The sequence below is a fragment of the Hypomesus transpacificus genome, chromosome 23 (genome assembly GCF_021917145.1).
Source record: "Hypomesus transpacificus isolate Combined female chromosome 23, fHypTra1, whole genome shotgun sequence".
NCBI lineage: Eukaryota > Metazoa > Chordata > Actinopteri > Osmeriformes > Osmeridae > Hypomesus > Hypomesus transpacificus.
This window is the reverse complement of record NC_061082.1, coordinates 1,323,967-1,340,333: the sequence shown is the minus strand read 5'-3', so window position 1 is coordinate 1,340,333 and position 16,367 is coordinate 1,323,967. Positions and strand designations below refer to the sequence as shown.

At 47.2% G+C, this 16,367-nt stretch overlaps 1 protein-coding gene across 1 annotated transcript in view; it reads right to left on the bottom strand.

Moving 5' to 3' along the window:
- Positions 1 to 2,960, bottom strand: part of tns1b (tensin 1b) — a 122,897-nt gene extending 119,937 nt beyond the window's left edge. Inside the window, 1 exon segment of the mRNA XM_047046437.1 lies at positions 2,329 to 2,960. Coding sequence (XP_046902393.1) covers positions 2,329 to 2,409 — 81 coding nt within the window. The 5' untranslated portion in view covers positions 2,410 to 2,960.
- Positions 2,961 to 16,367: the final 13,407 nt, after the last annotated feature.

Below are 16,367 nucleotides of genomic sequence, written 5' to 3'. Positions count from 1 at the left end.
AGAAAACAAAAGCTAAAACAAGTTTGCTTGAATCCAGCCCCTGCAGTAATCCACATTGTGATCCAGCTCTCTGATGTAGTGCATCAGTTAGCCCAGCTTAGTTAGGTGGCTTGGGGATCTTTTTACAACCCCCCGATCCCAAAAGAAAGAATGCTAATTAACTGATCAAGAGGTCAGCAAGATTATCCAGACCTATAGTCTCTTCAGACATCCAGCTTTGTAACAGAGGCCATCTCTGAATTCTGTATTGAATAGTGCTGTCAGTTTAACGCGTTATTAACGGCGTTAACGCAAACCCAAATTAACAGCGTCAATTTTTTATCGCGCGATTAACGCTCTTTTTGACCTAGCAAACTTTGTAGTTTTTTTTCACATTCTGTTGCAACAACCACTGACGTTAGAAAAACTACAATACCACACCGGATCTAGCTAGACCGGAAACAAAACAACAGGCACGCCACACCCACTTGTTTGGGCTTGCGAGCCGGCTAAACAGTCGTAGCAGAGCCCGTTTACGGATATAAGACATTCTCTGGTAGTAGGCTAACGTTATGTTTTGAGTTGATTGCCAGCGCCAGACGCCGAAATGGATGCCAATAAGATTCTGAATGGAAAGTTTACTTTTAAAAGGTTGCCAAATGGTTCCATTGACAAGACCAAAGTGATCAGTGTGTTCTGTCGTTGTGAACTGAGCCGGAGGGAATGAGCTATCATCGCAGCACGTCGTGGAGTCGAAAATATAATTTTGATGGCACACAGCCAAGCACACAGCTGATGCGAATTCTCCGCCTGCTCGTCAAAGCCAGGCGATTGCAATGTTGTTTTCAATAAAAAAAAAACATTTGCACGAAGCAATCCGAACCACTTTTCCATGTCGATAAGAGCATTACAATTTGAAAAAAGAATGGATGAAAAAGAAATAAAGGGACATTTAAAATAGATACAAATGTGCGATTAATTGAGATCAATCGCGAGTTAACTATGACATTAATGCGATTAATCGCGATTAAATATTTTAATCGTTTGACAGCTCTAGTATTGAACCATAAAGGATGCATTTCAAAAGACTAGAGAGAGACTAGAAGATACAATAGGATTTCTTTCTGTAAAATAAGATATGTTTTGTCTCCTATAAACATGTTGTGTAAGCTAATGAAGCCCTCTGAGAGTTGATTAGCAACACAGACAGCCCTGTGGAAGTGGACTTTGCAGCCAATTATGTTCCAGATATACTGTTCCAGCCAATTGGCAAGGTGGACCTTCCTCCTTGGCATCTTATATGAAATCACTGTCAATCAAACTTTAATCAATAATCGGGGTGTTTCTCCTATTCTGTTCTATGTATTGCCACCTCTGCTCTCCACCTATCCCACAGCAAATCGGACTTTGCTGAAAGCAACAGGGAGGTCAGTGCATGAGGCCCAGCTCCATGAGGTCCGTCCAAATGAAAGACGAGGAGGTAGGAAGAGAGAGTTTCCGGACAGTTTTGACATGCAGTCTTAACGAGAAGCACACCCCTGGACCACATACACACACCCCTCTCAGCACATGGAGACACACACACTTCACAACACACTCAGAGACCCCGAACCTCCACACACACCTCAGAGAGCAAAACACATGGCAGATTAAATTATACAAGAGAGAGCAAAAATAGCTTTGTGTTTGGGCCAGTTCGAGTGAAAGCTGGGGAGAGAGAGAGAGAGAGAGAGAGAGAGAGAGAGAGAGAGAGAGAGAGAGAGAGAGAGAGAGAGAGAGATAGAAGAGGAGAGAGAGAGAGACAAAGAGAGAGGAGAGAGAAAGAGAGAGAGAGAGAGAGAGAGAGAGAGAGAGAGAGAGAGAGAGAGAGAAGAGATAAGAGAGCACAAGCCTATTTACTTCTACCCTGTGTCCAAACAGAGCAGCCCATCTTTTAGGACTAGGATGGAGGTAATGCAGGGAGGCCAACCCGGACAGAGAGCAAGAATCTCAAAATCTTCTGGCCAAGTGCCGCTCACAGAATCAACATTTTCAGTAACCCCTAACAACCCAAGCACACTGAGATCATGCTTAATCCCACACCTACAATACTGTAGCTCTCTCAATGGGACACCCTACCACCCACCTAACCCCAGACAACACAGCATGCTTCTCTTGACAGTGTGGACCACCTTGCAGGACAACCCTTCACACTCAAACAGATGCACACTTTCAGAAAACAAGATGGCACACACACACACTGACACACACACACTCACTGACACACACACACTCACTGACACACACACACACACACACACACACACACAGACAGACTGACACACACACAGACAGACATGCGTGGCTCACCCAGAGCATGCAGGAGAGGCAGACCCAGGTACGTGCTCGGCCGGCCAGGGCGGCAGGTAGGCTGAGGGACACGGAGGGCATCTTGATCTCCTGCAGGGTCTGCAGCTGCTTTAGCTACTGCCAGCAGGAACACACTCCCTGACTAGCCCACACCGGAGAGCTCCTCGACAGCAAATCCATGACCAGCCTCGGAAGAGCTGGGAGACAAATTGCAGCAGGCTCTCCTCCTTCTCTTTCTCCGTCTCTCTCTCTCCCTCTGTGTCTCTTCCTCTCTCTCTCTCTATCGCTCACTTGGTGTGCTGCTCTTTCACTCTCACTTGATCCCCTCTGCTTTTTCTCACTGCCTCTCGATCTATCTCTCCTCTCACTCTCCCTGGTCTATTATTCTACCTCGATTCACTTTTTCTCTCCCTTTATGTCTCTTTCATGTATCCTCCCTTAATCACGGTTCCTCTCTTGTTCTCTCCTTCTCTCTCTCTCTGTTTCACTCCCCAACTTCTCTCTGGTGGAGCCTGCCTGTCTCTCTTGTCACACTCCGTCTCTCTTTCCCTCCAGTGAAGAACTTTCACAAAGCTTTTTGGGGTCAGGCAGCCCCTCTCCACAGGAGCGTAGGGGGAGGTGTCTAGAGAAGTGGGGACTTCCCTCATTCCCCATCTCTCCCCCTCCTCCTCTCCTGGCCCGTCCTGCCCCCTCCCCATCTACCCCCTCTCGCTCATTCTCTCTCTCATTCTCTCTCCTCATTCTTACTTTCATTCATTCATTGACCCCCCTGATTTCTCTTATCCCTCCTCTCCGCCTTCCCACCCCCCCAACCCCCGCATCACTCTCACTGACCTCCCCCAACCCTCCCTCACAGCACCCTTGCTCATTCAAGTCTATGCTAACTTTGCTTTAATTTTTCATTAGCTCTCTCCCTTTCTCCTTCCTTCCTTCCCTCCCCCTCTCTATCTGTCTGTCTCTCTTTCTCTACCTCTCTCTACCTCTCTACCTCTCTACCTCTCTCGTCCTCTTCCACTCTCCTGCACGGTGTCTAAAGCATGGCCCATCAAGTGTCTCTCTCCTCTCTCTCCTCCCTCTCCTCTCCCGCCTCCCTCTCCTCCCTCTCCTCTCCCTCCTCCCTCTCCTCTCCTCCTCCCTCTCCTCCCTCTCCTCTCTCCTCCCTCTCCTCCCTCTCCTCTCTCTCCTCCCTCTCCTCCCTCTTCTCTCTCTCCTCCCTCTCCTCTCTGTCCTCCCTCTCCTCCCTCTCCTCTCTCTCCTCCCTCTCCTCCCTCTCCTCTCTCTCCTCCCTCTCCTCCCTCTCCTCCCTCTTCAAACTCTTTACTCAATCATCTGTGAATCTCCTCTGTGCTATACTCTCTCACTCCTGCTTGCTTCCTCCCCAGACATAAACCAACTCCGGAAAACGCATTACTCCTTTTCCAGGCCAGAACAGTGCCATCAAAGAGGCCCCACCAGCAGACAGCTCCTGCCTCTTAGAGAGATCCCAGCAGGGCTGGGAAGCAAAGCTGCTTCATTAAGTTCTCACCGGCCATCAATGTTGGTCCCCTCCCAGCTCAAGTCCCTCTTCACTGCACGTCTTTCAATGAGGCGTGAGGACGTACACACACACATGCACGCACACACACACACGCACACACACTTGTTTTTTTTTTCTTGACAAACACGTTTATTAAACTTGCAACGCACAAGAGGGTTAGAGACCCATGAGCATCTCCGACCGTTCACAATACCCCCCCTCCACACACACACTCCCCATGTGATCCATATCTAACACACACAAACACAGTGAACACACACACACACACACAGTGAAAGGGGACTAGTCCCTCAGTATTTCCTCTGGGCCTCTAACCCTTCAGAGATGAGCCAGCCTGCAGAGGATGGTGTTGAAGGGAGGAAGACAGCCACTGATGATCCCTCTCCTCCCCTCCTCACCCCCTCTCCCCTCCCCTCCTCACCCCCTCTCACCTCACCTCCCCTCCTCACCCCCTCTCACCTCCCCTCCTCACCCCCTCTCACCTCACCTCCCCTCCTCACCCCCTCTCACCTCCCCTTCTCACCCCCTCTCACCTCCCCTCCTCACCCCCTCTCACCTCCCCTCCTCACCCCCTCTCACCTCCCCTCCTCACCCCCAATTTTTGTTTGTCACGCGTCAACAAAGCATCACTTATGTTTACAAGTAGATATTTCCTTTGAGGAAGACGAAGTGAGAGACTGATATCGAAAGCTATTCCAGTGCAGGCGACTGAGTCATTGTATGACAATGTGTTTGAATGTAGTCCAAACAGCTTAGTTGTCCTCACACAAAGCTGAGGAGCTTACAGTTTGGAGACTCCAACCTTCTCCTGTTTCTCTCAGGTTCTGGGGCTCAGGGAGCTGTGCAGTGCTGCCCTCAGTCTGTTCTGATGTGTGGAAAGGCTGAATAGGAACACTGTGGAGATCTTAACACAGTGGAGGAGCATCCGGTGGTACATAAAGCCCTGTTCAAAATGCAGTGAAATAGAAACCAATGTATACGTCTGAAACAGTAACAACTCACATCCTAATGAATAAAGTCTAGTCCTCATACTGTCAGGAACAGGGCCAGGAACGTGGGTCTTTCAAAAATAGTTTTTAAACCCAACTGTATTTTAGATGCTGTTTCTCTACCTCTAGACATGGTACTCATGGTGTCATCAGTAAGACCTGGATGTAGAGGGAGTGAAGGAGGGTCAGACTGTAGCCAAGCAGACAGCTTTACCTCTCCCCACGGACCCTGCAGTGGATGACCCACACTAGCTAGGTCCCCTGACCTCCCACACGGGTTGTTTGGACAGAAACCATCCTCTGAGAGTTTGACTTCATCAGGAAGTCAGTGATAATGAATCATGTATGGAGTTGCAACAGTGCTCCCTGGTGGCGAAGTACTAATCCCACGCTGGAAATGACATCCCTTTGAAACCTGCGTAGGAAGGAGCCCAGCTTTCCACCTCTGAAGGCCAAATATGACAAACAGGTGAGGAAGCACCTGTTTCAAACTGGAACATGCACACAGACAAAACAAACACACACACACATAACACGTGGAGTGCAGGCACTCTTTTGTGTGTGTGTGTGTGTACGTGCACAGAACAAGGGAGTGTGTTCCATCAGGACTGGGGTGAGCTCCACTCCTGGACTCTGCCAGAGGAGGGAGGGTCTCTTGTTGACTGATCCAGGAAGACCTCCCCCTCCCCCCCCCCTCACCTCGTGCCCCCCTTCCCCCCCCTCCTCTTTCCGCTACCCCACCTCCCAATCTCATTTGTGGAAAGCCCTTGACACACCCTCTCTGGGTCTAACCCTCACGTGTAAGAGCATGTTGGAGTGAGCGGGGGGGGGGGGTGAGCGGGGCGGGGGGTGAGTGTGGGGGAGGGGGAGTGGGGGGGGGGGGCGTCTGTAAGGTAGGCCAGCGCTCTAGGGACAGGAGGCTAGTACAGAAAGCTGACAGAAGTCACAAGACAAACAGACTGCTTGCGTGTAGCGTAGGTGGAAGTCGAAACTGAACAGATTGCTTCCAGTGTGTTTAGGTTTCTACATGTCACGTCTGCTCACCTGAAGGAAAGGCGTTAGGCAGCCAGGTTCAAACTAAGACCAAACACAAAACGAGATCATCCCTTCTATCACACGACCAGAGGTCAACAGTGTTCCTCCTCCTTTCAACCTCTATATTCCCTTCAAGATAAGATATTAAGAATGTACCCGTCATTACCGATATATCACTCTGTACCCTCCAATGTTGTTCCGTGTGCTACAACTCACCATAGCCTGGTCGTTTAACAGTCACAGCCCTCTCCTCAACAAAAACCTTTCAGAGGAGTTTCAAAGGCCCTCTCTTTCTCTCCAGGGTCGAGTTTTAGTTGTAATCACTCCCAAATCCCTGGAGGCTGTTCTGAGCCAGGTTCAGCTGACATGCTCCACATCAGCTCACATCAGACATATCCCATGAAAAAAAGCAGTCTGGAAATCTACAGCCAGGAAATCTATTTAATCATGAGACATTCTGTAGCTGTGAGGTCTCAGCATTTACGGAATCCATACTGCACATCGTTCTGCTGTAGTGGAATAACGAGAAATCACTAATGGCAATCAACGACGCAAGCCCAGCAGTAACCTAGCTCTAAGCTCCAACACACAACTTGATTGACCATAAAATTGGGCAAATGTTCATCAGTACTATTTTAGGAGGATTATCATTTCATTCATTTGAGACCAACTCAATCTAATCCCATGAATTGCTGACGCAAGAAAGACTTCTAATATGAGATTCATCCACCTGGATCCAATGATGAATCATTTTGACATCATTATCATTAACTGAATCACATGTAATTCCTTTAGCAGACACTTATCCAGTGGCACGTTGTGCATTAAGAAAGTGCAGCAGGAGAGCATGGATCAGAAGTGAGGATTTCTAACAGTACTGGTGACCAGAGTAAAGGCACAGACTGTATGTACAGTACTAGCATCAGCGCAAAGTAACCACATCTCATCTACCAGGCAAGATGAACACTAATGATGGTATCTTAACCTACAGTGAAACATTTAGTTAATGTTTTGTGTTTTTGAGAAGTGAGACAAGGTCATGTGACCATCGTCACAGAGCCACAAAGTTAGCCTGTGCCCTCACCCACCCAACACACAGAGCCACACAGCCTGTGCCCTCACCCACCCAACACAAAGAGCCACACAGTTAGCCTGTGCCCTCACCCACCCAACACAAAGAGCCACACAGCCTGTGCCCTCACCCACCCAACACACAGAGCCACACAGCCTGTGCCCTCACCCACCCAACACACAGAGCCACACAGCCTGTGCCCTCACCCACCCAACACAAAGAGCCACACAGTTAGCCTGTGCCCTCACCCACCCAACACACTCAGTGTCCACGTCTCCCCTCGTTCTACCACACAGCAGCTCCTCCTTTCCACGTCCCACACCAGCCAAGGTCCCCTGTAGACACACGTTTGCATCACTCCTAACCACCCTGTAGACACACGTTTGCATCACTCCTAACCACCCTGTAGACACACGTTTGCATCACTCCTAACCACCCTGTAGACACACGTTTCCATCACTCCTAACCAACATATCAGAAGACGATACAATTGATGTCCTGACAGACACGTGAAGGAAACATTTATTCAATAAATTACCGTACATCCAGAGAGCGAAAGAAGAAAAGACAAATCTGGGTTTGTCAAAACAGACCGTGTAGATCAGTTAAGCTTTATCTTCTGGGTTTAGCAGAGAGTGCGGCCTGCGTAGGAGTTATGACCTGAGGGGACATTAGTTAAATGAGAGGGAGAGTGCTCCTTCCTCCTCAGTGTAGCCACACAGCAGAGCAGCCTGGCTGGGCCATCAAAGTGCCAGGGGAGGAAGATGGATGAGCGACCAGGAGAGGAGGTCTAGCAAGATCCCCGCTCTGCCCACAATCCCTCTCTACGGCCCAACAGGCAACCAGGGACAGAAAAAGCTTTCTCCCTTAATTAAGTGTGTGTGGTTAGTGTGTGTGTGGGAGTGCGTGGAGGGGTCTGTCAGTGTGTGTGCGTCCATATGTTTATGAGAACATTGACTGGTGGCTGTATTTTCAGGACTGACGTCCTGCATGTTCAGGACAGGTCTGGCACGGTGCCCTTGTGAAATAAATGCAGAGCAATATCCTGCCCTGTCTGTGTGTGTGTGTTTCTCTTGTTCCTGTGCACACTAGTGTCTGCTGGTGTGTTTAGATTAACGTCTCAGTCTGCGTTTGTGTGAGTCTGAGCGTAGATGTACGACACCCTAATCTCACCTCCTCCTATCTCAGACTCCATGCACGTCTCTGGCCATTGTTTCCATTGTCATGAGGAGCCCAGATATGGTGGCAGGAGACCTCTGACAAGGTCCAGGGGGGACTTGGCGGAGGATGAAAAGTCACATGAGCAGGTTGTGACTAGTGGGACAAATGACAAACACACAGGTACACACCTCCAAACTGACTCAATCCAAGCAGCAGAGCACCAGATCCAGCCTGCGGCGCTCTCTACTGGTCATTAGTAAAAAGTACAGGAGATTTCGGCAGACGTGCAAAACCTGTGTGTTACTCAAATCAGACTACTTACAGAAAGCTTGAAAGAAAAAATTCCAACAAATCCGTTAGGCCCAAACCTCTCCTACATAAGGCACTACAGCTTCTAAATGGGTCTTAAGGTATCCTATATGTAACCACTTCATCTTAGCTACATCCAATCCCATCCACCCTGTGGGACAGTCCACTCCACGTACTGTAAGTAGATCTGTGTAAACATTCAACATGCAGAACGACGTTCCTCAAGAAGAGGTAATCAGGCTTGGTCTTCACATGGAATTAAAGACCTGGGATGAGTGCAACTGGGTTAAAAACCTAGAACCTGGATAAAGCGTCTGCTAAATGCATAAATGTAAATGTATAAACCTCAAGTCACAGGGACTTTAGTGGCCGTATCTAGTGAGTAACTGACAGAAATGATACCAAATGATGTGAGAAAGCCTGGACCTCCTGCACATTCTGATATTCCCAGAATTCCATTCAAATGGAAGTGGAACCAGATGACAGGTAGAAACATACCAGTGGAACCAGATGACAGGTAGAAACATACCAGTGGAACCAGATGACAGGTAGAAACATACCTTCAGTTGATCCTTCCTGAACTTCCTGAATGGGAATAGGCAATAAAAGAAAAACTTTGCCCAACTGAAGACTGTGGCAACACACCATCCCAGTCCACTCATGATCTCCTCTGCACGCCTTCCACTACGATCCCTCGCTCCTCCTCCACCTCCAGCACTTCCTCCCTCGTCTGTCTCCCTGAGCCCCAGTCAGAAGAGCTCTCGGTGGGGCATGGAGATGGGGAATGAAGGGCTGATATCCGGTCTCCAAGATGGTGTCCCCTCTCAGGCTGGAGCTAGCGGGACGTGGAGGTCATCTCCTGCTCAACACGGTCCCCTCCCACTTCAGCTGGCACACCCAGCAACCGTATCCATCCACACTCTACGCCCCTCTTCCACTCTCTTCCTCTGTCTCACTGGAGGCTGCAGCTCTCTCTCTTCTTCTCTCTCTGTATCTCGCACACTCTCTTCTTCTCTCCTGGTCCTTCTCCTTTTCTCTCTCTCTCTCTCTCTCTCTCTCTCTCTCTCTCTCTCTCTCTCTCTCTCTCTCTCTCTCTCTCGCACACTCTCTTCTTCTCTCCTGGTCCTTCTCTCTCTCTCTCTCTCTCTCTCTCTCTCTCTCTCTCTCTCTCTCTCTCTCTCTCTCTCTCTCTCTCTCTCTCTCTCTCTCTCTCTCTGTCACACTCTCATCTTCTCTCTCTCACTCTAGTTCAGAGAATTAGGAGGAGCTGAGGGTAGGAGAGATGAGGGGAGGGGACAGAGTCTAACCAGAGACTGGAGACGCTACTAACGTGACAGGGGGCTCCAGGACAAAGAGTCTGGGTTTACCAAGATAACGCCTCAGAATTAGGTCACTGGTTATCCCAACTCAGACACAGAACTACGCAACATGTTTATGGACACTAATGATTTTAGAGATGTCATAGGGATGTTACAGCTTGATGCATTTCATTTTTCTCTCACAATGTTCCTTGCAAAAAAAAAATATATATATATGTATCCACTACAAAACATGCAAATAGTAATGAGTATGAGTTTGAGTGTGTGGGTATATGCAGTAGTGTTATGTTTGATGGACTCATTACTTTATCCCTGTGTGTGTGTGTGTCTCTGTGTGTGTGTGTTTGTTAGAAGGACATTTAGGGGTCCTAATTAAGATTGACAGTCTCAAACCAATCACAATGGTGACCAATGAGCTCTTGCTCCCTGGAGAGTTCCCAGCAAGCCAGAAGGGACGTTGCAAAGCGAGTGAAGAGCTATTACGACCATAGACAAATATCGACAGATCCTTCAAATTAGATAGAGAGGCAGGCAAAGGGGGTGGGTCTGAAATACAAACTACAAAATACACTCTCTTGATACTAGCGTTGATATCATAACACAAAGCTTGCAGCACATATTAGATTATAAATTCAATGCATAAATCATCACAGTATGGTTCAATAATACTTTTGTGTGACTCACAAAACACACGCGTGTCAGCGTCACAACAGCAGCCTCCATGTTTGTGTGTCTCTGTGGCTGGAGGTGGGTTTGTGTGAACCTCTTCTCCTTTTGTAGAATAACATGAGACCTTTGGCAGGGGAACTGGGTTCAATTCCTGCTTGGGCCCTTTGCTGCATGTCATCCCCCCCTCTCTCTTTGCTGCATGTCATCCTCTCTCTCTCTCTTTCCTGCATGTCATCCCCTCTCTCTCTTTGCTGCATGTCATCCCCTCTCTCTCTTTGCTGCATGTCATCCTCTCTCTCTCTTTGCTGCATGTCATCCTCTCTCTCTCTCTTTGCTGCATGTCATCCCCTCTCTCTCTTTGCTGCATGTCATCCCCTCTCTCTCTTTGCTGCATGTCATCCCCTCTCTCTCTTTGCTGCATGTCTCCCCCCTCTCTCTCTCTCTCTTTGCTGCATGTCATCCCCTCTCTCTCTCTCTCTTTGCTGCATGTCATCCCCTCTCTCTCTCTCTGCTGAATGTCATCCCCTCTCTCTCTCTCTCTGTTGCATGTCATCCCCTCTCTCTCTCTCTGCTGCATGTCATCCCCTCTCTCTCTCTCTCTCTCTGCTGCATGTCATCCCCTCTCTCTCTCTCTCTTTGCTGCATGTCTTCCCCTCCCTCCCTTTCCTGTCACTCTTCACTGTAACTGTCCAACAAAGATAAATAAAATATATTAATAATATTTATTAAAAATAAATGCATAAATAGAGAAGCTTTCGCTGCCACACCCTTTTCCACAGCTGGTACTCATCCGATCATCAAGTGTCATTTTCAGAACAGCTCTCAGTCAGTACGACAGCTCCACGTCTGTGGCTGCAGCTCTCAGGAAACCATTCTGTGTGCTCCGCAACAGAGGAAGTGAGTTCACAGAGGCTTGTGACAAGCTGCAGGTTTTGGTGGAAATGGGTCGTGTGATACACTAACCCTGAGCCCCTGTTTGGGAGGATCTTCACAGCTTCCTGTTTTCATGGACTCTAGAAGCTTCCATATGAGGAAACACAAATCAGCAGAAATATGATGGATGTAGTATCAGTCCATGATTCTCAAATCAAAACAAAGCGCTCCCTTGACAGGCAAACTAAGAGTTTGCCTGTCTAAGGCAAGACTAATATAAACTAAGACTAATATTGGAGAAACACAAGTGAAGCTACAGCTCTTCCCAGGTGGAATCTTGTTAAATTAATGCCATGCGATTTGCTACTCTGATAAAGGAAATTGCACAATGCTGGCAAGAAGATAGATGCTTTCACCAGTGAGAGAGAGACGGGGTTCTGAGGACACACGCTTCCTGTCTGTCTGAAACCCTGAACAATGGCTTTGGGCTTTTCTTCCAGTTTCACAATGCCGCTGGTGAAGCCAGCTCTGTTCCCAGAACCCTGACGAGGAGCAGGGAAACGGCTTCCCGTTGTTTACAGGAGGGTCAGGGGGGAGCTGGACGCTTGTGTTTTTAGAGGACTGGGGTGTTTCTGTTTCAGAAGAGTGGGGTGTTTCATTTTTTCATGTCATTTTTTATAGACATTTTGAGAAAACTATGTACTAGGCCACTGCAAACCCCATATTACTTTTTAACAGTAAAATGTGTGTTTTCCCTTACAGCTGAGGCAACATAATCATACAGCTCAATTTTACTCTCTTCTATTGTCCTTACAATTTCAGTGTGACACACCATCAGAACATGGAATGTCTGGTTCCTTCAAAACCATCTGAACCATTAAAACCACCCCTATTTAACCACTCAAACCACCCCTATTTAATGCCCAGACGAAACCGAGAAGCTATCAGCATGTGAAGCTTGTTAAGTGTGAAAGTAACTGTGTGGACACAGTTACTTTATGAGTCACTAAGTAGAGTTGGAGATCCACGTCTTATTTTACTCCATAATTCATCTGTCGATACGAGCGTCATAAGGTTTGGCTAAAGGCCCCGATGATGTCATATGTAGCTTTTACACCCGTCATGGGAAAACTGTGTTGTCTGATTTGTTAAAATGTTCCACATGGGCCATTTATATTTTGAAACATCTGTATTTATAAACGAAAAAGCATTTTGAACAAATGCTTGTATTACTTGGCAAGCGGAATTGCTGTGAAAATGAGGATTTTTTAATTTATTTTTTAAGTGGACCTGTTCAGATGAACAGCCAAAGTAGACTGTTTTGTTCAGATCAAGTTTCTAATTAAATGTACACAGCAGGGGTTCTCCATAAAGTGCCTGTGATAATACATCCAATTACCCCAATTCTTTCCTCAATCAATCAACAAAAGCCATTTTAAGGACTGAGATTTCAGCTAAAGTACATGATTTACAGAAGCAGGGGGTAATTAAAGTAAGGTTTTCATTTTGCATTTCGAGAAACGGACCCCAAGCCGCAGACACAGCTAGAACCAGGCCGCCCAAACGAGCCAATCCAAACCTGGAATGAAAAGCTTTCCTGCTGGAGAGAAGGGCAACGCTAAGCAGAGCGGCGAGCTGGCGGTGGGAGCCAGATGATCATATTTGGGGGTGCATGCGGGTACTGAATGAGGTACCCTCAAACTAAATCCACTAATCCTCCAGCCCCCCAGTTGCCCCCCTGCCCCTGAGCAGGGCCCCGCCCCCACCACAGGGAGTCCAGTCACGTTCCAGAACACAGCTCTGGTCAGGCACAGGCTCACAGTCCAAGTCATGATATTCAGTGATATTGCAAATTCAACTTGAGTATTTAGTCACATCTCGTCTGGTGTGTGAAGATAAAGGACAGGGATCATCTCAACTCGAGGGATAAAGCTCTAGACGAGAGAGCGAAGGAGGGGTGGAGGATTGTTCTTGATGCCAAGGAAGGGGGTTCGGGACCGTCTGGAGAACCTGCATCATGTGTTAGGGACTGAATGGGCTTTCCTAATTGGCTTTGTTTGTTCCCCATATTGAAGAACCATAACGGGGTGTTGAAAAAGATGGAACAAAGAAAGCAAGAGAAAACAGAGAAAACAAAAGGATGAGGGGAAATAAAGCAGCACGTTGTCAAACCTTCAGTGCACGAAGGATACACACAAAAAAAAATTGAGTCCTTGAATATTGCGTTGTACAAACCAGTTTCAGGCTCACCTGAAAAAATGTTATCAGATAAACTTCATGACAGACTTTCCAAAACCCTGTTGATGTGGCCTTTAACATCACATCTGATAATAAGGTTCTGTTTATTTGACGCCGTGATGCAGAATGACTGCCCATGAAGTACCCTGTGATATTGAGCAGCAGCCCAGTCACGTTCAGTAATACACTCACTCCATGGAGAAGCATTTCATTAATACGTGCTTTCCTCACCCCAACAACACACACACACACCTCACAAGCCCAAACATCAGCATACCAGCTGAGCAGTAAATGGTCAACTGGCCTCCTGTGGCAGAGACTCCCCTGTCTCAATCATCCTCTCATGAAAGCTCTGTGACTGTGGGGAAGGGTGCAGGGGAAGGGGTGCAGGGGAAGGGGTGTGGGTGTGGGGGGAGGGGAGTAGGGAGCAGGGGGCGGGGTGCAGGGGCGGGGTGCAGGGGCGGGGTGCAGGGTGATGAAAGGGGAGGGTGGGGCGGCCAGGGACTCTTTAGCTCCTCGGAGACCCAGGCTGTGCTGCTGAGAGATGTCTGGGAGAGATCCCGGGGGAACAGCTCTGGTCTGTCCAGACGTGCAGAGGCAACAATAGGTCTGGTGTCAGAACCACAGCTACGATGAAAACAAGCCCGATATGGATCTTTCCGACTCTGGATGAAAACTCAAACTCATGTGAGAAGAACCGCACTGAGGTGTGAGCTTCCAGGACATGAGCACACCTAGCTGTACATTCCTACTGTTTACCTAAAGTATTCACATCTTCCTGCTCCTTCTCAGACATGTAGCTATGGTGGAGAGTTGGAGGTTACTCTTGTTTCTTTCGCTTACGATTTTATACATGTACCAAATAAAAATCGAAATCTTACAGAAAATCTGACTTCCCACGTTTCGCCTGATATAAATATGTAATATGACAAGTCCTCAAAGTCACACCAACCTTTGTGTACAGTGTATCGCACGTAAAACGCGGCTCTGCCCTGATGGGAAGGTCTGTTCAGGTGTTTCCTCTCTTAATCACGGTTATAAATAAACTACTGGGCCTGTTTTCGGGGGACGATAATGATGACGTGGAAATGAGTCACCTTCAAAGATGTTTGGTTTAGTGCTCTCTTGAATCCAGCTTTCATATGACAGTTATTACATTCTGTGGACTCATAAAGTAATTAGCTGTCCAGATACCTCAAAAACATTTATAAATAATTTGGGGGGGTGGGGGAAAGTGCATGTGGATTTAAGGTCATCCAAAGCTAAATGACAATTACTGTTGTTGTGCTTCAGATGAAACCAGTGCATCTCCTATGCATTCACAAGTACGTCAATAGCCATTGTAGTCAAAAGAGGGAAAAAGCTGAAAAATATTTGGTACTAACCCTAACCCCACACCTAACCCTAAACCCAGTCAAAAAGCGATCACACTGCAATGAAGAGCTAATCCTCTTTAGATGTTTTTTTTTATCTTCTCCCACAAAGTGTTTCTGTTTTGCCCAACCTGACTGACTATAATCGCTCTCTCCCACTCAACCAGCCACTGTTGCCCGTAAAAAAATATTTACTTAAAATCTGAATTTAACCTCAGGCACCACCTATCAGAAAATGTTTACCTATAATTACTGAATCCAAATAAGTGTCAACGTCTTTTTAAGAGAGCCCAGAGTGAAGCTGATGCAGAGCTTGTGTCCACCTCACTCAAGAGGTCCCGTTTTCTTTAGTAATCCAGCATGCCAACAGGGAAAAGGAAGAACAATTGTTTTGGGTTACTGGTCTGCCACGGTCAGGAGATTCAGTGTCCAAATAAAAGCTGTAGTGACCCTGGGACTGCCCGACACACCCACGGCAGTAAGAGGCCAGATGTTTTCCCAGCCTGGTCGTGGAGACATGCTCCCCTTGAAGATGCTGATTTGCTGGTGGATGGTAAACACCTCCAAGCAGCAGGAATGAAAGACATCTAAAGCTGAAATATTTCTAGTGACCCGTAAGAAAGAAACATTCCCAACTATCTTCCTTGAATGGTTCTCTGTGGGAACCTTTGATCTGTCTGTCTTTAGGTGCCAGATCAACTGTGAAAGTGCCTTTACTCAAGAGCAGAGTGACGACAATGTTGAAACGGGATAATATCTCAACGTGGATTTAAAAAGGCTTCATTTAGAGAGAAATTCTATCTGGTCTCCATGACTTCAGGCACAACTAACCCTTACCGTAAAACCATTATTTTCTCTCAGTTATATTTTTGTTATCATCACATGACACTCAAATATGCTAAAATCAAACTGCATCCTTTTATTAAGCTTTGAACTCAAAGGAGGCACTTCACACAAAAACATGCGGCTAATTTGAGTCTAAAAACAATGAATTCTACAGTAAGATTCATTGTGGACGTGCTGTTCAGTCGTCTGGAGGTCACAGCACAGTCCAGTACAGTAACATATCTTATTCCTTTCGTAATCTTATCTCAACCAAATTGCTTGTTAAAATACTATGCTGTCAGAGAATGAACCTGGAAGAGCCTCAGCCTCAGCCTCAGCCTCAGCCTCAGCCTCAGCCTCAGCCTCAGCGAGGTCAGGTATTAAGTTTTCCGTCTTTACAAACACAGCGTGCCTGTGCACATCAGAAATGGGGCAATCCTCACCGTCAACAAACTCTATAGAGCTTGGGCGTATGAAATACAGGATTAAAAGAGCTTTATAACATTTTGACAACCTTTTTCTTTTTTGTATGTGTCTGAAAGGCATCCAGGGTAAATCCAGGGAACACGATAGCTCTTAACTCCCAACATAGATTGACATGAAAAAGGTTTTTCATTTTGAATTAAGACTTTGAAATAA